We start from the raw sequence: 22258 nt of genomic DNA, 5'->3' as shown, positions 1-22258 counted from the left end.
TTTCAAGGTCCTGGAGTGGCCTAGCCAGTCTCCAGATCTCAACCCCATAGAAATTCTTTGGAGGGAGTTGAAAGTCCGTGTTGCCCAGCAACAGCCCCAAAACATCACTGTTCTAGAGGAGATCTGCATGGAGGAATGGGCCAAAATACCAGCAACCGTGTGTGAAAACCTTGTGAAGACTTACAGAAAACGTTTGACCTCTGTCATTGCCAACAAGGGTATATAACAAAGTATTGAGAAACTTTTGTTATTGACCAAATACTTACAGTGCCTTGCGAAAGTATTCGGCCCCTTGAACTTTGCGACCTTTTGCCACATTTCAGGCTTCAAACATAAAGATATAAAACTGTATTTTTTTGTGAAGAATCAACAACAAGTGGGACACAATCATGACGTGGAACGACATTTATTGGATATTTCAAACTTTTTTAACAAATCAAAAACTGAAAAATTGGGTGTGCAAAATTATTCAGCGCCTTTACTTTCAGTGCAGCAAACTCTCTCCAGAAGTTCAGTGAGGATCTCTGAATGATCCAGTCATCACTGGGGCCAAGCTCCCTGCCATCCAGGACCTGTATACTAGGCGATGTCAGAGGAAAGCCCATAGAATTGTCAAACTCCAATCACCTGTTTCCTCTGCTACCGCGCAGCAAGCGGTACTGGAGCGCCAAGTCTAGGACCAGAAGACTCCTCAAAAGCTTCTACCCCCAAGCCATAAGACTGCTGAACAATTAATAAAATCGCCACCGGACAATTTACATTGCCCCCCCCCCCCCTCCCTTTTGTACACTGCTGCTTCTCGCTGTTTATTATCTATGCATAGTCACTTCACCCCCACCTACATGTACAGATTACCTCAACTAACCTGTACCCCCACACAATGACTAGGTACCGGTGCCCCCTGTATATAGCCTCGTTATTGCTATTCTTATTGTTACTTTTTATTATTACTTTTTATTTTGGTCTACTTTGTAAATATTTTCTTAACTCTTCTTGAACTGCACTGTTGGTTAAGGGCATGTAAGTAAGCATTTCATGGTGAAGTTTACACTTGTTGTATTTGGCGAATGTGACAAATAAAATGTGATTTGATTTTGATTTGACCTCTTTGAAAAATGTCAAAAGTAAATCGAGGATAGAAGTTGAGGAAACGTGTGAAAAAAAGTGCTGGTACGAAGTGACTTTCTCCTCTACAGATGACGTTAACAGAGAAGGAATCTTACAATACATGTGTAAATTGGTAAAAATACATGTAGGTAAAAAGATTAGTAATGTATCATTTTAAAATCTGTGCATGCTTTTCTCTTCTGAGTATACAGCTGATTCAAAGGAGGAGTGGCAGATTTCAAAACACTTCGCAGAGGATGCACTTCAGTATCCTTTGCCGAACAAAGTAATTGACGATGGGAGCAAACTCCTCTGTTCGCTTACTAACGAATTTCAACTGTCCTTAACCACTTATCGGTTTCCGGGTCACGGAGGAAAGGAGGAAGACTTTTGCCCAATTGAGAATCTCCCTATGAGTTACACTGCTCCCTCAAGTTCTTCTGGAGAACTTTAATCTCTCTCAGGCCCAAGGACTATTGCTGAAAATGAATGGACTTTTTAAAGCATAGTAATGCTTTTTCTACAGTAGCTCACCATTAGGCCATAAAGAGTATTCTTAGTTTGATAGCTATCTATTCTATAGCAATTGGTTGCTGAATAGATAATGTTGCTTGGCTTCAAGGCATTGTTTTCCTGTCCTCTCCTCTTTGCAGTTATTCTCCATGATCCTTGCCATGGTTTTGTTTGATGTTGGGGCTCATGAGGCATCCATAGTGAAGCCAAAGGGTCCATCCACACCTGGAGGACACCAACAACCCCCACAGGCAACAATAAAGTTCTGCTAAACAATAAAAGTTAGTGTGTTTTCCTTAGATTAAATCATATCTGTTATTTTAGTTATATTAAAAGTTGAATATGTTATTTTTTAAATCTATGTACTTTGTTTTCACTGGGAAGGGGAAACCTAGTCAGTTGTACAACTGAATTTTAATTTTAGTGCTCACAAATATGACAACAGTGCCCTCATGTGAAATTATTAATTAGTAAAGTGTATAGCGAAGACCCATTTAAGGTGACTTGATATGCAATAGCTGCTTCTATTTAAACAAAATAGCTGATTGATGTAAATCTATTTTTTGCTTTTAGAATTATTATTATCATTATTTTTTAAAAATCTATACATCTGCCACTTGTTCATAAGGTGTAGAATATGTCTTATTCAAAAAGTGACACTTGAAGGCAACATCTAAAATCCCTGTGTTTACAGGACCGTGTCCACATCACAGTGGATTTTGTGTATGACTTTGGCTTCTTCATGCTTGATCAATCTTTAATGGAAGGAGACCAACAACATGTACTGTACTAAACATCATGTACTAAACAGGCAAACATCAGAGTTAGACATTACAGTTAGTGTTCACCATAAAGTTGAATAATAGTGTAACCTTGCCGGTTGAGCTTTAGATTAATTCCTAACTGAATTAAAAAGGTGTTCAGTCCACATATTGTACAATAATTCTTCAGTGATCAAATGGAAAGAAATGGGGGTGTTTATAACAGCTGGTTATAGAGTACCACCGTGTGAGTTATAATACCCATAAAACGGGCAAATGGTTACAATTGTTTTTCCACATTTAATTTTTTCCATAGGGGATTTTAGAAACACTTCAAATAAGGGCTGTGTTTCGTGAAGGCTTACCCTGGTGTGACATTTTGATAACTGTAAATCTCTCTAGGACAAGGTAACTTATCAATAACCTTGCATGTATTTACCTCCCAAAAATGAAACGCTAATAAGCTGCTAATGTGGCTGTCATAAAGAACTACAAATGCCATGATCTGGATGAGAAGGTAAGAAATGAGTGGTGGAATAACGACTGGAACCATTTCCCTGTTTAACCGCTAGGTTTTATGGTATATTGACACCACTGTGGGGCTCTATATAACTTCAGTGAGACTTTAATTCATTTGAACTGGTGTTAACTTTTAGGGTTTTCCATCTCCAGTGAGTTATACAGTTTACAGAACATTGTTAATATGTAACGGGTCACATATAAGAGGCTTGGCGTGTGACATTTTCTGAGTCAAACAACACACATAATATAATCCCGAATTAATGACTTAATATAAAATGTAGGCTGTTAGAAAACTGCAGTTTCTTATCCTATTATTTTGCCAATATATGCATAAATGGGCCATGGCCATATTATAGACTAATGACTAATAAACGAAGAAATAGCCATGTTGACGTCGAGCCATTATGTATGTTCTTTGATTAAAGGTTATGGCAGGTTTGCAAAGTGTTCGTGGCATTGAGACGGTTTTGTCTGGAAGGGATACAGCTTTTGTCAAAACATTTTCGTAGCCGTTTTAGGAGAACTTACGTAGCAGGTTAGGATAATTGATGTAGCAGGTTAGGATAATATAATACAAAAAATATATACTTTTTACGTCAATTTGACAAAAGCAATATCCCTTCTAGACATGACCGATTGAGTTTGCGGATGTTGAAGGAGGAGTCGATCCAGTCCTCGTTTCTTTTCCCACACAGCTTTCGAGCACTTGACGCTTCTCTGCAACTCTTCTCAAATTACAATCCCAACAAGATTCCACAGCTCAATGCAACTTTTGTTCTTAAAGCAGAATCAATCAACCCTCCACTCAGCTTGTTATTAAGACAATTAGCTAGTGAATGTTTTTCCTCAAACCCTTCTGAGTAGGCTACTTTTCGACAGGTGTTTTGGGCAGAGTGCCCGGAAGAAAAATGTCCAATGGGAAAGATGCACCTGCTGCGGCAAAGTAAGTTTCAACGTCGTGTCAGCTTGGCCTACTGCCCTGAACTTTACTTGGTTGTTCGGTTTATATGTTAGTTATTCAACATCAATTTTAATTCATGTAAATACGCAGGTTTGTTTTATATATTGCCAGTACAAGTACCTACTGATCAAGTGACTTTGTTACATTACTTTATTCAGAAGTTATTTAAGATATTTTAAAAGTTATTTCCTCTTTACATTGTTGTGTTGACATTGAGATGGACAGGGTCAAGATGGTAGTTTAACAATATTTTGTGAGTGTTTATTTGATAAATCTATTTTGTATGGAGTACATCTGATTCATGACTATTCAAATAATGCAACAAAAGACCAACCAATGCATTAATAGCTGAAGATATCTTATTTATTTTAAATGACTCTCTCCTCCTTTCTAACTTATTCCTGTCAAGGGAAGTGTAGTTTCAGTTTAGTGCTTGTTTATTTCATGTTTCCACATATTACTGCTCACATATGTTGACAAGCTCTTTGTGGAGGGCGAAATCCACTGTAGTGTTATCTTGAAGTCGTACAAGAAGGCAGGTTTACTTAGATCATCTTGCAGCTTATTTCTAAGAGTTCTGACTAAATAAATGCATACATTTGAGAATTTTGACAGGACTAGCTTGGCCAAAATGATATTTTTACATTTTCTTTTTACTGTACATCAGAGAGCTTCAGATCCATCCGTGCCAAGTTTTAATGTTATGTGCACAAGTACAAGGAAATGCATTTCTTGCAAGCTCTAAACCCAACAATGAAGACTGCTGTGAACAGATGGGTGCATGTGTATTGACACGGTTGCAGGCAACTTACCTTACCTATGGGCCTTAGAGTCCTTCCATTACCTATTTTCTTTCTCAGGAAGAGAGACAATACTAAAGCTGATACTTACTGTCATGTAACCATTGTAGTGTGTGTGTGCACAGCTCCTCACAGATGACCCTGCAGGTGTGCCTTGAGGAGTGTATGGAGGCCCTGGACCTCTTCCTCAACAACCACTTCAGTGAGAGCCTGGACAAACTGCGGCCACGGTAACAGTGCCACTCTCTCTGGACTAAAGTGGGCTTCAAACTCTCCATTGGCCAATTAGCATGTACAGGGTGTCTTGGGGTATATTTGTGCAGCCTTTAGCCTTTTGTCGTTGAGTGGTGTGTAACTTAGTGCAGCATCATCACCGTTGAGGTGTGATGTACAGTGGTATTGTGGTGTAGTACAGTGAAGTGTCACACTTCCTGCTACCCAAAGCATTAGGCCTCGTCACTTCTCCAGGATATGGAGTGTTTACTGAAGCTGACGCCCAGGGCTCAACGGGCAGAACAGAGGCCCTGGAAAATAAACACCATACTGCTAGAGTGAAATAAGAAAATAATTAGGTGTCTGTTGGCTACTCCTGTCTTTTCTCATTATCAATAGGTGAAGCCATATATTGGAAGAATGGCACATTTTCTTTTCGAAAGGAAATTAAAATGTTCGCTGGACAATAAATACTTGCTGTTTTCTGATTGTCAGTGAGGTGTGTATGATGATGTTGTGTGTTGCGTTGAAGGGTGAAAGAGAGCATGTACCATGCTCTGATCTACGCCACTGTGCTGGAGATGCAGGCTATGATGACCTTCCAGCAGGATGACATCGTCAACGCAGGCAACACCATGAAGAGTGCCCAGGAGGTCTGCCAGAGGTGAGGATGCTACTATACATGGACACTCATCTGTTTCATGTCCTCTTTAACACATTAGTTCATATTATAGACACAAGCAACGTCCAGAAAAGGTAAATAGAGGGAAATCCTGGAATACTCTGACAGTTGGTCTGGCCTCTAACATTGAGGCCTAATATGCCCAGAGCTATTAGTCTCCTGTCCATCAGCCATAACCTGCAGGCAAATGAGAGCATTTACATGGCAACCAGGTCTCTTTGCGCCCCGGCTGGAATTTGCCTGTGTTTGCATGGCCAGAGCAGCTCTATTGATGGCCTACAGCAGTGGTATTCAACTCTTACCCTACGAGGTCAGGAGCCTGCTGGTTTTCTGTTCTACCTGAGAATGAATTGCCAGGTATAAATCAGTCCCTGATTTAGATGGGAACAATAAAAACAAGCACTGGAATTGGCTTCGAAGTCCAGAGGTGAGTTTGAGGTGCCTACAGCACAGGTGTCAAACTCATTCCACTAAGCTGAGTGGCTGCGGGCTTTCATGCCTCCCTTGTACTTAATTGATGAATTAAGGTCACTAAATAGTAAGGAACTCCCCACACCTGGTTGTCTAGGGCTTAATTGAAAGCAAAAACCTACAGACACTACGCCCTCCATGGAATGAATGACACCCCTGGCCTACAGCAAGCAAGGACACTTGAGATTGCTGGAGGTGGTCGAAAGGCTGTTGTGTTATTATAATGTTCCACATTAATGCCCATGTGATTAACATGAGAAACATGCATTGCTCAATGAGATGTAATTGTTTTAGTCTTACGCTCATAGTTGGTCTCATTTCTTCTTAGGTTTCGACGAAAGTCCCCTAGTAATATCAGTAAATCACCTGGAGAGCATCTAACTGAAGGTAAGAGCGCTTTTATAATTGGGCATCTCAGCCTATTATTATGGCAGATTTCAAATAGCCACTGACCGTGTGTGTGGGTTTGCAGAGCAGCTCCAAGCTCTCCATGCTGATGCGTGTTATGCTGAATGCTTGCTCCAAAGGGCTGCTCTCACCTTCCTACAGGTAAGACGGGTCCTCCTGTCCTCAACTATAAATCTTACTGATCCTGGTTAATGACACTGCTGATGTTTAGCATTAATGCACAGGTAAATGCCAAAATAAAGGAAACACTTGAGTAAATGAGGGATACAATGTATATTGAAAGCCGGGGGTGCCACACGGGTGTGGTTTTCTGAGTAAGTTAAACAATTAACATCCCATCATGCTTAGGATAATGTATAAAAAGGCCTAGTTGCCCATTAGAAGAGATCAGTTACTTTGAAAGAGGGGTCTCAAGGGAGCATAAGGGCTTTAAAGTGAGTGCATGTGTATGTCTGTCTCTCGATCATCAGATCTCAACCCCATGTAACACTTATTGGAGATTCTGGAGAGGTGCTTGAGACAGCTTTTTCCACCACCATCAACAAAACACCAAATTATGTGATTTCTCGTGGAAGAATGGTGTTTCATCCCTCCATAGACACTTGTAGAATCTATGCCAAGGAGCATTGAAGCTGTTCTGGTGGCCCTATTGTGTTTCCTTGATTTTGACAGTTACCTGTATGTATGATAACTGTATCCAACTGATTAGATATCGGTCGATGAAACACATTGTGGTTGTTTGCCTTCCTGCTTCTTGTGTTTTGCGTCTGTGTGCATAGTTTTTTAAAGAGCGATCCAACAGGTTTCCCCTGTCCTCTCATTTATTTTCCCTCTTCCTCAAGGATGAGAACATGGTGAGTTTTATCAAAGGAGGAATCAAAGTACGCAACAGTTATCTGATTTACAAGTAAGTTTGCAGGAGAAAGGGCAGAAATGGTTCTCACATTAAACAGGCTCACACAGTGTGATTGTGAATCAACAGGTGGAATCGATAATTCTGTTGACCAAATTATGAACTGCTATTACAATAAAACTATGCTCAGATGTTATAACAGTAATGGCAATTTTCTCTGGTAAGTGTCTGTCGTTATCAGTCATTTAGATGTGTTTTTATTGTGTAATAATCAGACATTATTACAGCCTATAATATAATCATGTTAGACTATGAATGACATAATTGCCTTTTATGACACAGGGAGCTGCACACCTTCCTACAGTCTAACAGCTCTCTCCAAGGACCCAACCACATTCACTTAGAGGGAGGAGTGTCTTTTGGGATCGGAGCATTCAACTTGGTATGTTCCACAAGCATCCCCGTATTCCATTAATGGTCAATTTGTTAGATAATTGTGTGTTTTAGCACGTGTCAGTCAGACCTTATGCTGTATCACAGGATGCTGTACTGTCTTCCAGACTCTTTCCATGTTTCCACCTCGGTTACTCAAAGTTTTAGAGTTTGCTGGCTTCTCTGGAGACAAGGTATAGTTGCTCATTCTAACTTGTCTAGAAAGTGATTGGTTTACAGCAGGGCTGCCCAACCCTGTTTCTGGAGAGCTAGCCTGCTGTAGTTAATTAACATGATTCACCTTAACAAGCAGGTCATTATTATAATCCGGTTTGCTAGATTCTCTACATGGCAGCAGCTCTAAAGGAACAGCATTGGGCAGCCCTGCTTTACAGGTTCTCTGTCTCCCTCTCTCAGTATATATTGTATGTTATTGTGTGCAGGAGTATGGTCTGTCCCAGCTGAATGATGGTGCCACTACAAACAACCTGCGCTCCATGCTGTGTGCCCTGCTGTTGCTCTGTTACTACACCTTCCTCACCTTCATACTCGGTACTCTACTCTTCACAACCAGGAAGTGAATGGAGATCACAACTGACTTGACACAATTACATACACACATGTGTGAAAGAGCGAGAGATAAAGAACGAGAGAGTAGACTGTGTGAGTTTCTGGTTTTGTCCATACATCGTATTCAGTTCTTTATCACTCTACAGGGACCGGTGAGGGGGACGTGGCTGATGCTGAGAAGCTGCTGAAGCCTTTCCGGCTCCGCTACCCACAGGTGAGTGACACTCCTCCCCAGGCTCTCACCCAGCCCAAAGCAAACTCAACTCTGTATGGAACCACAATGCATACTGATACCAGCAGACTCCTGGGCAAACACAATCTAAAGTAATAGTTTTGTAATGTGGGTAAGTAATGCACTGACCAAGAGAGAGGTCATTTAGTCAGAGGAGATGCTTGAGCTACCATTGTGTAAGTATGTCATTTTACAAGTGCTAGCCACCGCCAAAGTATTATATATGGTGTTATCAGAGAATGTTTACATTTCTCTCCACTTCCCTTCAGGGGGCCATATTTCTCTTCTTTGCAGGCAGGGCTGAGGCAATCAAGGGGAACATCGATGAGGTGAGCCTCAAACTACATATCTATGTTATACTATTTGTTATCTGTCTGTTTTTCCAGTCATATTTAGCAGTGGTGTTTGTATTGATAGGCCTAGAATGAGATCAGTGTGTGCCTGTGGTTTGCTGGTGGGGGGGTACTGTAATTATGATATGTCACCAGGCGGTGGTGCTGTTTGAGGATGGCTGCAAAGCTCAGCAGCAGTGGAAGCAGTTTCACCACATGTGCTACTGGGAGCTGATGTGGTGCTTCACCTACAAGTGCGTGTGGCGGATGGCCTACTTTTACGCTGACCTACTGAGCAATGAGAGCCGCTGGTCCAAGGCAAGAGAGTGTGCTGTAGTGTTGAGTACAGCCTAGGACCCAATTTAAGATGACACAAAACCACTTGAGCAGACACTCTTAATTGAATTCAGTCAATTTGACCTACCCACTAAGTGTATGGCTTTTAAAGCCAGTGCAATATTTTTATCCCCACAACAGACTTAACATTATTAAACTCTACAGTCGTGGCCATAAGTTGAGAATTACAAATATTATTTTCCAAAGTTTGCTGCTTCAGTGTCTTTAGATATTTTTGTCAGGTGTTACTATGGAATACTGAAGTATAATTACAAGCATTTCATAAGTGTCAAAGGCTTTTATTGACAATTACATGAAGTTGATGCAAAGAGTCAATAGTTGCAGTGTTGACCCTTCTTTTTCAAGACCTCTGCAATCCGCCCTGGCATGCTGTCAATTAACATCTGGGTCACATCCTGACTGATGGCAGCCCATTCTTGCATAATCAATGCTTGGAGTTTGTCAGAATTTGTGGGTTTTTGTTTGTCCACCCGCTTCTTGAGGATTGACCACAAGTTCTCAATGGGATTAAGGTCTGGGGAGATTCCTGGCCATGGACCCAAAATATCGATGTTTTGTTCCCCGAGTCACTTAGTTATCACTTTTGCCTTATGTCAAGGTGCTCCAACATGCTGGAAAAGGCATTGTTCGTCACCAAACTGTTCCTGGATGGTTGGGAGAAGTTGCTCTCGGAGGATGTGTTGGTACCGTTCTTTATTCATGGCTGTGTTCTTAGGAAAAATTGTGAGGGAGCCCACTCCCTTGGCTGAGAAGCAACCCCACACATGAATGGTCTCAGGATGCTTTACTGTTGGCATGACACAGGACTGATGGTAGCGCTTACCTTGTCTTCTCCGGACAAAATTTTTACTGTATGCCCCAAACAATCGGAAAGGGGATTCATCAGAGAAAATGACTTTACCCCAGTCCTCAGCAGTCCAATCCCTCTACCTTTTGCAGAATATCAGTCTGTCCCTGATGTTTTTCCTGTTTTTTTTCTCCTGTTTTTCCTGGAGAGAAGTGGCTTCTTTGCTGCCCTTCTTGACACCAGGCCATCCTCCAAAAGTCTTTGCCTCACTGTGCATGCAGATGCACTCACACCTGCCTGCTGCCATTCCTGAGCAAGCTCTGTACTGGTGGTGCCCTGATCCTGCAGCTGAATCAACTTTAGGAGACGGTCCTGGCGCTTGCTGGACTTCCTTGGGCTCCCTGAAGCCTTCTTCACAACAATTGAACCGCTCTCCTTGAAGTTCTTGATGATTCGATAAATGGTTGATTTAGGTGCAATCTTATTGGCAGCAATATCCTTGCCTGTGAAGCCCTTTTTGTGCAAAGCAATGATGACGGCAGGTGTTTCCTTGCCGGTAACTATGATTGACAGAGGAAGAACAATGATTTCAAGCACCACCCTCCTTTTGAAGCTTCCAGTCTGTTATTCGAACTCAAGCAGCATGAGATCTCCAGCCTTGTCCTCGTCAACACTCACACCTGTGTTAATGAGAGAATCATTGACATGATGTCAGCTGGTCCTTTTGTGGCAGGGCTGAAATGCAGTGGACATTTTTTTGGGGGATTCAGTTCATTTGCATGGGAAGAGGGACTTTGCAATTAATTGCAATTCATCTGATCACTCTTCATAACATTCTGGAGTATATGCAAATTGCCATCATACAAACTGAGGCAGCAGACTTTGAAAATGTAATATTGGTGTCATTCTCAACTTTTTGCCACGACTGTACTTACTGTATGACTGAGTCCTGACTGAATAAGGCTTGTCTTTCCTTCAGGCTATGTATGTGTACATGAAGGCTGCTTACCTGAGCATGCTTGCTCCTGGGGAGGCTAGGCCTTTTGGGGAAGATGAGGTGGAGCTTTTCAGGTAAAGGCATGCTCATCACAACAAAAACATAACTTGAAATTCCCCAGTCCCATTTCATTGTGATCACCCCTCTTTCCTGGCCCCTTCTCTTTTTCTGTCTTTGCCTACTCTCTTAGACGAGTGTCCACCTTCAAGCAAAAGATAGCAGGGAAGTCTCCACCCACAGAGAAGTTTGCCATTCGCAAGGCTAGACGTTACAAAGCTAGCTGCCCAGTGAGGCTCCCAGTACCTGTGCTGGTGAGACCCCACAAATACACATACGCAAAGCTGCATAAAGACATGCACAAATCTGTTACTAAAATGGGTCACTTGTATTTGTGGTTCTGACAGTATCTCTTGCTACACTGTGCTGTAGGAGATGATGTACATGTGGAACGGCTTCTCCATGATCAGCAAGCGGCCAGAGCTGACCGAGGGCATGCTGCAAACACTGGTGGAGGCAGAGCGCACCCTGCTGGAATCTCCCGGTATTGCAACATGTCTGGGGCTAACCAGTTTCAGGCAGTCAAACTGAACTGGGCCAAACCAGCCTGCTTGCCTAAGCTGGTCATGAAGCAATAACCACTCTTATAATATCACCAAATGAGAATGGATAAAGACTGATTCTTCAAATTCTGCTTGAGCCTGTGTTGATGAGTAATTTTGAATGCATGGTTTTATCATCTGTGTTTTGTTTTGGAAGTGAATGAGTATTCAATGGATGACCGCTGTGTGATCTACCTACTGAAGGGGCTGTGTCTGAAGAACCAGCGACACATTCAGGCTGCAGAGGAATGCTTCAACAAGGTGTACAACAGGTGATGTAGGGAATCTTTTAGTCCGGGTATCTTTCATTTATACACACCTGGAATCTGTGTGTTGTATAACATAATGGTAAATACATGCCGACGCATGCGTAACATGTTTGCTGAGAGGTTATAAAATGTGTTTATTGGTTTATTCAGATCCCTATTAGCCGTTGCCAAAACAGCAGCTATTCTTCCTTAGCCAGAGTGTCACTTGTTTTAACAAGCTCATCCATGCCAAAAGGAAATATTTTCATGGTATTTAATCAAACAATATGTTCTTTGTTTGATTAAACCACACCAATGTTTTATCCATAGCAAGTTGAACAATGCAGTGTTATGAAGGAGGGTAGGACTTCATAGCAGTGAAATGCACTCTGAATAATGTCTAGAGATGTGTTTTTAGAACAGTCAGTGATATATGAACATGTTCAGTGTAAACGACGAAGAGGTTGATGATATGGCCATCTGTTCTCTAACCTCCAGTGAGAAGAAGATCAAGTTTGACCATTACCTAGTGCCCAACGCTCTGCTGGAGCTCAGTGTGGTCTACATAGACACGGGCCGCAAGGAGGAGGCCATCAAACTACTGGTGAAAGCTAAGTGAGTCATCTCTTACTGGTTGTTCCAATACAGCCTGCAAGCTGTAGTAGGATGTAGCAGGCTTACATTCCAGCTCGACATGAAAACACCTTATTAAACTAATGAAGATTGTTGATTGGTTAGTTGAAAATAATGGCACCGGAGGAGATGGCTGCTGTTTTTATGGGCTACTAACCAATTATTTGTAACTTATTTTGTACATAATGTTTTTCCCACATCTCTTATGACCCAAAAAGAGCTTCTGGATATCAGAACAGAGATTACTCACCTCGAACTAGACAAAAATGTTTTTTCTTTAACGAGTATTGCAGATACAGGGGACGCCTCTACCACCTGTCCTATTTGCCAATGTGCAATCATTGGAGAATAAACTGGAGGAGCTCCGTTCAAGATTATCCTACCAAAGGGGGGGAAAAAATCTCTTATGTTTCACTGAGTCGTGGCTGAACGACGACATGGATAATATACAGTTGGCTGGTTTTTCAGTGCACTGGCAAGACTGAACAGTTGCCTCCGGTAAAGACAAGGTGTGCCAGTCTGTCTATTTGTCAATAACCGCTGGTGCACAAAATCAAATAAAGGAAGTCTCTACGTTTTCCTCGCCTGAGGTAGAGCATCTCATGATAGGCTGTAGACCACACTATTTACCAAGAGTTTGTCTATTTACCACCACAAACCGATGCTGGTACTAAGATCTCACTCAATGAGCTGTATAAAGCCATAAGCAAACAAGAAAATGCTCATTCAGAGGCAGTGCTTCTAGCGGCCTGGGACTTTAATGGAGGGAAACTTAAATCTGTTTTACCTCATTTCTACCAGCATGTTACATGTGCCACGAGGGGAGGGGGGGACTCTAGGCCATCTTTACTCCACACACAGAGACGTGTACAAAGCTCTCCCCCGCCCTCTAGTTGGCAAATCTAACCATAATTATATCCTCCTGATCAAAAACTAAAGCAGGAAGTACCAGTGACTCGCTCAATACGGAAGTGGTCAGATGACACCGATGCTAAGCTACAGGACTGTTTTGCTAGCACAGACTGGAATATGTTTTGGGTTTCTTCCGATGGCATTGAGTACACCACATCAGTCATTGGCTTCATCAATAAGTGCATCGAAGCCGTCCCCATAGTGACCGCAACCAGAAGCCATGGATTACAGGCAACATCTGCACTGAGCTAAAGGGTAGAGCTCCCGCTTTCAAGGAGCGGGACTCTAACCCGGACGCTTATAAGAAATACCGCTATGCCCTCTGAACCATCAAACAGGCAAAGCGTAAATACAGGACTAAGATTGAATCCCGTAGCACTCACGTCTGTAGCCATGAAGAGCTTTGAAAGGCTGGTCATGGCTCACATCAACCCCATCATCCCAGAAACCCTAGACTGACTCCAATTTGCATACCGCCCCAACAGATCCACAGATGACGCAATCTCTATTGCACTCAATAGAGTGCAATAGAGATTGGACAAAAGGAACACCTACTTGACAATGCTGTTCATTGACTAAAGCTCAGTGTTCCACACCATAGTGCCCTCAAAGCTCATCACTAAGCTAAGGACCCTGGGACTAAACACCTCCCTCTGCAACTGGATCATGACGGGCCTCCCTCAGGTCGGAAGGGTTGGCAACATGCTGATCCTCAACACGGGAGGCCCCTCAGGGGTGCATGCTCAGTCCCCTCCTGTACTCCCTGTTCACCCACAACTGCATGGCCAAACACAAGTCCAACACCATTAAGTTTGCACACAACAGTGGTAGGCCTGATCACCAACAACGATGAGACAGCCTATAGAAAGGAGGTCAGAGACCTGGAAGTGTGGTGCCAGGAAAACCTCAAAGTGATCAAGACAAAGGAGATGATCGTGGACTACAGGAAAAGGGCCTTGCACGCCCCCATTGTAGTGGAGCAGGTTGAGCTTCAAGTGCCTTGGTGTCCACATCCAACAAACTATCATGGTCCAAACACACCAAGACAGTCGTGGCGAGAGGGCACGACAATGCCTATTCCCCCTCAGGAGACTGAAAAGATTTGGCATGGGTCCTCAGATCCTCAAAGTTCTACAACTGCACCATCGAGAGCATCCCGACTGGTATGGCAACTACCCTGCTTCCGAACCGCAAGGCACTAGACTAGAGGGTAGTGCGTACGGCCCAATACACTGGGGCCAAGCTTCCTGCCATCCAGGACCTCTATACTAGGCGGTGTCAGAAGAAGGCCCTAAAAATAGCCAAATAATCCAGCCACCCTAGTCAACCTGTTCTCTCTGCTACTGCACGGCAAGTGGTACCGGAGCGCCAAGTCTAGGTGAAAAAGGATTCTGAACAGCTTCTACCCCCAAGCCATAAGACTGCTGAACAGCTAATAAAATGGCTACCCAGACTATTTGCATTGACTATTTGCTACTCACTGTTTATCGATGCATAGTCACTTTAGCCCTACCTACATGTACATATTACCTCAACTAACCTGTACCCCTCACATTGACTTGGTACCGGTACCCCCTGTATATAGCATTATTTTATTGTTGCCCTTATTTTTTTTTACTTTAGTTTATTTTGTAAATATTTTCTTAACCAACAGTGAAGTTAACTCTTTTTGTTAAGTGCTTGTGACAAATAAATTGTATTTGAATTGGTTGTATTGAGGCTAGACTGGAACAAAATCCTGCACACTATTTTGCTCTACAGGACCAGGAATGGTGACTGCTGCAAGATAGTGAGCTCAAAGTATTGGGAGTGACTTTTTGTTTTGGCTCTGTACTCCGGCACTTTGGATTTTAAATTATACAATGACAGAGGTTAAAGTGCAGACTGTCAGCCGACAGTCTGTACTTTAACCCGTATCATTTCAAATCCAAAGTGCTGGAGTACTGAGCCAAAACATGTCACTGTCCCAATACCTTTGAAGCTTTTGGGTGTACACATACACAATGTTACTAAGTCTTACTCATGATTCCTATCCACTTTGTTCTGTTCCCTCAGAACTAACTACAAGGAGTACTCCATGGAGTCACGCACCCAGTTCAGGATCCATGCTGCTCTCTCCAAACTCAAGGCTGACACTAGTGACCAAGATGAAATCACACCACTGTAGTTTAACAGGTGTCATTGTGCTGAGCAAGCACTGGACTTGCTTCCCCTGCCGTGTGTAGACGTTCCGAGAAGACTTGCTCTCTTTTACATCTTCAGCTACTTTGATCACTGCCTCCAAATGTTACTTGCTTTGTGGTGAAAGTCTCCGTCCTGCATGGATGGTGATCTTTCCCTGATTTAAAACACTTGAGTTTTGAATGGGGGTTGGTAGAAGTTGCCTCTACCTGCTGGTTCAAGATCAGAGGCATTTTATCCACCTACTGCGTGAACACCCTGATCCTACATCTGTAGTTAGAAGCTGAACCTATCTTCAGTGTTTGAATGTGTGGTACTTATATCACTGTACTGGTTACCCAGAACAATAGATGGGGAGGCAGATGCTCAAAACAATTTGAATATGGTATATCCACATTTTTTTGTGGGGAAAAACATGTTGAAATGAACTTATTAACAATGTAAGTTGTGAGGTAGAGTTTTGCTTTTAACTTCTCCAAAAGTGATTACTGTAAGCATTTTGACAAAAGCACCCATTTAGTGATAATTGAGTTAGACAGACATACGACTACATAACGTATGACATTGCTTTGATCCAAGTTATTTTAACAAATGTATTAACATTTATGTATTAGTAGATGTAGAAGAAGCTTAATAATCAATAGGTCATGCTACATTTGAAGTCATAAGTTTATATACACCTTAGTCAAATATATTTAAACTCAGTTTTTCACAATTCCTGACATTTAATCCCAGTAAAAATTCCGTTTTAGGTCAGTTAGATTACCACTTCCTTTTACGAATATGAAATGTCAGAATAATAGTAGAGAATGATTTCAGCTTTTATTTCTTTCATCACATTCCCAGAGGGTCAGAAGTTTACATATACTCAATTAGTATTTGGTAGCATTGCCTTTAAATTTTTTAACTTGGGTCAAATGTTTTGGACAGCCTTTCACAGGATTCCCACAATAATTTGTGTGAATTTTGGCCCATTCCTCCTGACAGAGTTGGTGTAACTGAGTCAGGTTTGTAGGCCTCCTTGCTCGCACATGCTTTTTCAGTTCTGCCCACAAATTTTCTATATGATTGAAGTCAGGGCTTTGTGATGGCCACTCCAATACCTTGACTTTGTTGTCCTTAAGCCATTTTGCCACAACATTGGAAGTATGATTGGGGTCATTGTCCATTTGGAAGACCCATTTGCAACCAAGCTTTTAACTTCCTGACTGATGTCTTGCTGTTGCATCAATATATCCACATAATTTTTCTTCCTCATGATGCCATCCATTTTGCCACCTCCGTGCTTCACAGTTGGGATGGTGTTTTTCTGCTTGCAAGCCTCCACCTTTTTCCTCCAAACATAATGACTGTCATTATGGCCAAACGGTTGTATTTTTGTTTCATCAGACCAGAGGACATTTCTCCAAAAAGTACGATCTTTGTCCCCATGTGCATTTGCAAACCGTAGTCTGGCTTTTTTATGGCGGTTTTAGAGCAGTGGCTTCTTCCTTGCTGAGCGGCCTTTCAGGTTATGTCGATATAGGACTCGTTTTACTGTGGCTATAGAAACCTTTACCTGTTTCCTCCAGCATCTTCATAAGGTCCTTTGCTGTTCTGGGATTGATTTGCACTTTTCGCAGCAAAGTACGTACATCTCTAGGAGACAGAACGCGTCTCCTTCCTGAGCGGTATGACTGCTGTGTGGTCCCATGGTGTTTATACTTGCGTACTGTTGGTACAGATGAATATGGTGAATATATGAATATATACCTTCAGGTGTTTGGAAATTGCTCCCAAGGATGAAGCAGACTTGTAGAGGTCTACAATTTCTGAATTTTGATTTTCCCATGATGTCAAGCAAAGAGGCACTGAGTTTGAAGGTAGTCCTTGAAATAGATCCATAAGTACACCTCCAATTGACTCAATTGAATTAGCCTGTCAGAAGCTTCTAAAGCCATGACATTTTCTGGAATTTTCCAAGCTGTTTAAAGGCACAGTCAACTTTGTATGTAGACTTCTGACAAACTGGAATTGTGATACAGTGAATTATAATTGAAATAATCTGTCTTTAAACAATTGTTGGAAAATTACCTATGCACAAAGGAGATGTCCTAACCAACTTGCCAAAACGATAGTTTGTTACAAGAAATGTGTGGAGTGGTTCAAACACTTAGGTTGGAGTCATTAAAACTAGTTTATGTACACTTCAGACTTCAACTGTATGTTGTCCCTGCTGCAATGTACAGAGGAAAGTAGTCAGTTGAAATAAGTTTAACCTCACTAACCTCTGATATTCATTACTTAAAATAATGTTTAGACTCACTCAAGACCTTGTACAAAGAAAGGCGTGGTTAAAAGATTTGAAAAACATAATTAAATATGTCCATTTGCTACAAGCCCTTTTTATTATATTTTACTGGAGCATAACCCGTCCTTGTCCATATTGGCTTATAAATAACAAACTGATTAAGAGGTGACATTATGTGACTTTACAGAAAGATTTATGACTAGTACCTAAGCGGAGTATACAAAACATTATGAACACCTGCTCTTTGCCTGACAGACTGACTGCGCTATGATCCCTTATTGATGAATGGGAGGAGACGGGTTAAAGGATTTTTACACCTTGACAATTGAGACAGATTTTGTATGTGTACCATTCAGAGGGTGAATGGACAATTCAAGTGCCTTTGAACAGGGTATGGTACTGGGTGCCAGGTGCACTGGTTTGTGTCAAGAACCATTTTTCACATTTTAACAGTTTCCTGTGTGTATCAAGAATGGTCCACCACCCAAAAGACATCCAGCCAAATTGACACAAGTGTGGGAAGCATTGGAGTTAACATGGGCCATGATCCCTGTGGAACATACTCGACACCTTGTAGAGTCAATGCCCTGACAAATTGAGGCTGTTCTGAGGGCTAAAGGAGGAGGTGTAACTCAAATATTAGGAAGGTGTTCTTAATGTTTTGTATAATGTGTATAAACTTACCTGCTACTTCCTTGAACTTAATCGGTGGATCATGACATCACACCCAGTGTCAATCATGGGGCGGCAGGTAGCCAAGTGGTTAGAGCGTTGGGCCAGTAACTCAATGGTTGCTGGATTGAATCCACAGCTGACGAGTTAAAAATCTGTTCTGCCCCTGAACAAGGCACTGTTCCGCGGTAGGCCGTCATAAATGAGAATTTGTTCTTCACTGACTTGCCTAGTTAAATAAAGGTTACATACACGGTCTGCACAACAGTGTGCACTATGTAAGGCCAGGGGATAAATGTTCTACATCCTTGTCCATTTACATGGACATTTTGTTTAGTCAGCATACAAATGCACAAAACCTACAATACATACAGGATCTAATTGTAGGATGTTTACCTAAACTATTGGGCCGGTATCCCAGACACAGATGAAGCCTAGTCCTGGACTAAAAAGCTATTTTCTAATGGAGATTCTCTATTGAACATGCTTACTCCAGGACTTCATCTGTGTCCGGGAAACCGACACCTTAGGGTTGCGATGATATTCAGGTATTTTTAACATATTGAGAGTCACACCCAGGGTATTGAGACCATGACCAGACCGAGACTGCATTTACTTGGTCTCAAGTAGTCTCAGACCAATCCTCAAGATCAAGACTTATTTTCTGGTGTATACTATATACAGCCTGCTGATTTCATATGGTTCTGGATGGTGGTTTGCTAACCCAATGCCATCCTTCTGTAACCATAACCTAATTTTAACCAATTTCAATCTGTGTCTTTGGATCTGACTGTTTTATGTTAATCATATCTCATACACTGAACAAAAATATAAATGCATCATGTAAAGTGTTGGTCCCATGAGCCAAAATCAAAGATACACCTTTTCCATACACACAAAAAGCTATTTTTGTGCATTTTGTTTTTACATACCTGTTAGCGAGCCTTTCTCCTTTGCCAAGATAATCCATCTGACAGGTGTGGCATATCAAGAATCTGATTAAACAGCATGATCATTACACAGGTGCACCTTGTGCTGGGGACAATAAAAGGCCACTCTAAAATGTGCAGTTTTGTTCCACAATGCAATGCCACTGTTTCAAGTTTTGAGGGAGAATGCAATTGGCATGCTGACTGCAGGAATGTCCACCAGAGCTGTTGGCAGATAATTGAATGTTAATTTCTCTACCATAAGATGCCTACAATGTTGTTTTAGAGAATTTGTCAGTTCGTCCAACTGGTCTCACAACCGTAGACCACGTCTGTGAACTGCCCTGATGGCTGGTTCAGCCATCAGAAACTGTATCCTCTCTGAACTCTGAGTGGCACCATGCAGTTTCATTGCAACAACCTGCTCGGAACCTCAGAGTATAGCTTTTTGCAGCAGTTAACAAGAAAGGCACAACACCACCCCTACTCCTGTCATTCTACCTCCAGGGACCAACCATGTAGCATACTTCTACAACTGGTACCACTTGGCTACACAGAACGATGTGGCCCGCCACCCCTGCATCTATAAGCGATCCACAGAGGACTGCTGGTCAAATGTGACATACAGCTTCCCTTAATCTGTGAGGACAGACTGTTAGTCAAGATTGTGATTCTGTTTTTCCTGCTGTGTATCTGGATAAGAAAAGTTTGCCAAATGGCTAAATGTGGTGGGATTTTGCCTGTTTTTAATAGTGTAATTGTTTTCCAATAATAAACATGTTAATATCACACAAAATCATTCTTCCTATACTAGCTACTAGTCTATAACTCAGTAAAAAAAAAGTCAGTAAATCATGTCAGTCAGTAAAGTATGATGAGACAGACCTAGTTCTAGTGCATTTTATTCATTATAGTAGCCAAACTCAAAACACAGTTGACAACAATACATTTACAAAGTTGACTAAATAGTCATATTTACAAAGTCAGTGCCTTATGACGAGGAATCAGCCAAAGAAGCAGGAGGGGTTTGGCTCTGTTCTTCTTTTAGTCTACGTTTCATCAGCTTCCTTTTCTTCTTCTCCTCCTTTTCGATTTCACTGACCATCTCCAGGAACTTGGGGCTTCGGGGGTCCATAGCATAGCCAAAGCGTTCTCTGGCCTCGGCTAGCAGCCTTTCACGACGGGCCTTCTCATCTTTCAACTTCTGTTTCGCCTCACGTTTTTCCTTCCTCCAGTCAGCCACCATCTTAGGCATCTTGGCCATATTGGCTGCAACCAGTTTCTCTCTGCAAAATAAGGAGGGAGTGTTGGCCAAGTATCATGCCATCATAAAAGCTACTATAAAAAGGTATGGTTAGAGAGCTTTATCCACCTGTCAAGAAAATGCGGTACTTCCACAACACTATCAAATAACAATATGAATTGGAACCAAAGCCTTATCAGACTGTTGAGCATATTTATGTTATACATATACATACATACATACATCAGGCCTCTCATTGAGAGATGTCATGCCCATGTAACTAGTTGCCTTGAGTCGTATAGGCAAATGTCATGCAGTAACTACCATTCTCAATTTCACTCAATGTTATCTAGTATAGCACGTTGCGTAGAAGCAAACATATCATTTGACAGGTCCTAAAAAGATAGCTAGTATTAGCATGGCTGTTTACCTCGCGAGACGTTTCGCATTGGCTTCCTTCGTTTTCGCCTCGACGTTCTTCAGCATCACCTGGAGCGGAGGGTTCCATTCCCTCTCCTCTGCTATCATCTCCTCGAGCTGGGCATGGCTGGGCCACAGCTTTGCAGGGTCGATTCCCGACGAAGAGCCATACCGCCCGAATAGCTTGCGGTCATACTTCGCGGTCTTCTGCCATTCCGGAGTTTTCTCGCTTTCCCTATCTGGTATGTATGGATCTTTCAAATTTAATTTCAGTGGTTTAGGGTTATAATTTGCTATCTGATGTAGAAGCCCGCAGTGTGAGCTGGCAGGATTATACGATTTTAAGGGTGAAACCCTTCGAATAGCCCAGCTAAATATTGCTGTCCTCCTACACAACATGGAGGTTGCCATTTTTTGTGGCAAAGTTCGGAGGACCCTCGTTGCGTCACATTTGATTGCTCATAGCTGACTACAACATCGCCTGTCCTTTATTGTTGCCATCATCATAAGCAAGAGGATCATAGAGGTTATCAACTCTTAGGCTATAGGCCCAGTCAGTGTTATAATTAAAACAAATATTATTGTGTTGCCAAATTTTTATCCATAGCATATAATGAAGTTTAGGTCAAAATTGCCTTCGTTTTGAAAAGTTGTACCGTATGCTACAGAATGTCGGCTGTATCCAATCAGTCTTATCAGTGGACGCCATGCTGGAAAAGGTAACACTAGAGTTTAAGAGCTCATGTGCATATGAAATAGAGCTATGCTCAATAACTGGACTTATTTGTTTTCTTATTAAGTTAAATTCTGCCACAGACGAAATTATGATGATCATCTCAACATCGCTCATGAGTCCACCATCATACGATCTTGCAAGCCACTTTTAGCTTAAACTATTTTTCAATGGGTTTGAGTTTCAAATGTATAAATTAATCTGGGGAAAATGTCCTTTCAAGATCCAAGTGGGGCCTGGAACCAGCAGTGGGCTGGTGGGCAACAGAGCCAAAACCAGAACCAGGAGAGAAGTATAAACTCTAACACCTTTTTTTTAACATTAGGAATGCTGTATGGGGAATTATCCAGAAAACACACTTTGAAAGAAAGGTTCTTTGTTTCAACTTCTCCCCGCTTTC

The 22258-nt window shown here is 41.9% G+C and overlaps 2 protein-coding genes across 4 annotated transcripts; one reads left to right on the top strand and one right to left on the bottom strand.

Annotated features, from left to right (window-relative positions):
• The first annotated feature begins 3544 nt into the window (after positions 1-3544).
• Positions 3545-18753, top strand: LOC115110556 (tetratricopeptide repeat protein 39A-like). 3 transcript variants are annotated; one of them, XM_029636312.2, is made up of 18 exons: positions 3548-3846; positions 4775-4894; positions 5410-5541; positions 6359-6417; positions 6503-6579; positions 7281-7345; positions 7634-7733; positions 7852-7917; positions 8167-8275; positions 8440-8507; positions 8795-8854; positions 9014-9175; positions 10981-11072; positions 11189-11309; positions 11428-11539; positions 11755-11869; positions 12344-12460; positions 15446-18753. In XM_029636312.2, exons 1-18 carry the CDS (start codon positions 3812-3814, stop codon positions 15555-15557), a joined length of 1722 nt encoding a protein of 573 aa, XP_029492172.1. In that variant the 5' UTR covers positions 3548-3811; the 3' UTR covers positions 15558-18753. The 3 variants fall into 3 exon arrangements, with proteins under 3 accessions (XP_029492174.1, XP_029492172.1, XP_029492173.1); XM_029636313.2 differs by having other exon boundaries at positions 3550-3846; positions 4790-4894; XM_029636314.2 differs by lacking the exon at positions 15446-18753 and having other exon boundaries at positions 3545-3846; positions 11802-11869; positions 12344-12431.
• A 1595-nt stretch (positions 18754-20348) lies between these two features.
• On the bottom strand, positions 20349-21575 carry LOC115109910 (large ribosomal subunit protein mL64-like). The gene is made up of 2 exons (XM_029635160.2): positions 21136-21575; positions 20349-20748 (listed from the first exon to the last, which is right to left on the bottom strand). The coding sequence occupies exons 1-2, from the start codon at positions 21534-21536 to the stop codon at positions 20454-20456; spliced, it is 696 nt and encodes a 231-aa protein (XP_029491020.1). The 5' UTR covers positions 21537-21575; the 3' UTR covers positions 20349-20453.
• Between the last annotated feature and the right edge of the window lie 683 nt (positions 21576-22258).

Source organism: Oncorhynchus nerka, linkage group LG21 (assembly GCF_034236695.1).
Source record: "Oncorhynchus nerka isolate Pitt River linkage group LG21, Oner_Uvic_2.0, whole genome shotgun sequence".
Lineage (NCBI taxonomy): Eukaryota > Metazoa > Chordata > Actinopteri > Salmoniformes > Salmonidae > Oncorhynchus > Oncorhynchus nerka.
The sequence above is the reverse complement of the archived record's forward strand: the minus strand, read 5'-3'. Positions and strand labels throughout refer to the sequence as shown.

Bases quoted from the DNA above. Each gene is read 5' to 3' on its own strand.
- LOC115110556 (XM_029636312.2), top strand. From the start codon at position 3,812: ATGTCCAATGGGAAAGATGCACCTGCTGCGGCAAA. The intron at 5,542-6,358 runs GTGAGGATGCTA...ATTTCTTCTTAG, and splicing joins GCCCAGGAGGTCTGCCAGAG to GTTTCGACGAAAGTCCCCTA. The intron at 11,073-11,188 runs GTAAAGGCATGC...CTACTCTCTTAG, and splicing joins GATGAGGTGGAGCTTTTCAG to ACGAGTGTCCACCTTCAAGC.
- LOC115109910 (XM_029635160.2), bottom strand. From the start codon at position 21,536: ATGGCAACCTCCATGTTGTGTAGGAGGACAGCAATATTTAGCTGGGCT. The intron at 20,749-21,135 runs GTAAACAGCCAT...CTTATTTTGCAG, and splicing joins AATGCGAAACGTCTCGCGAG to AGAGAAACTGGTTGCAGCCA.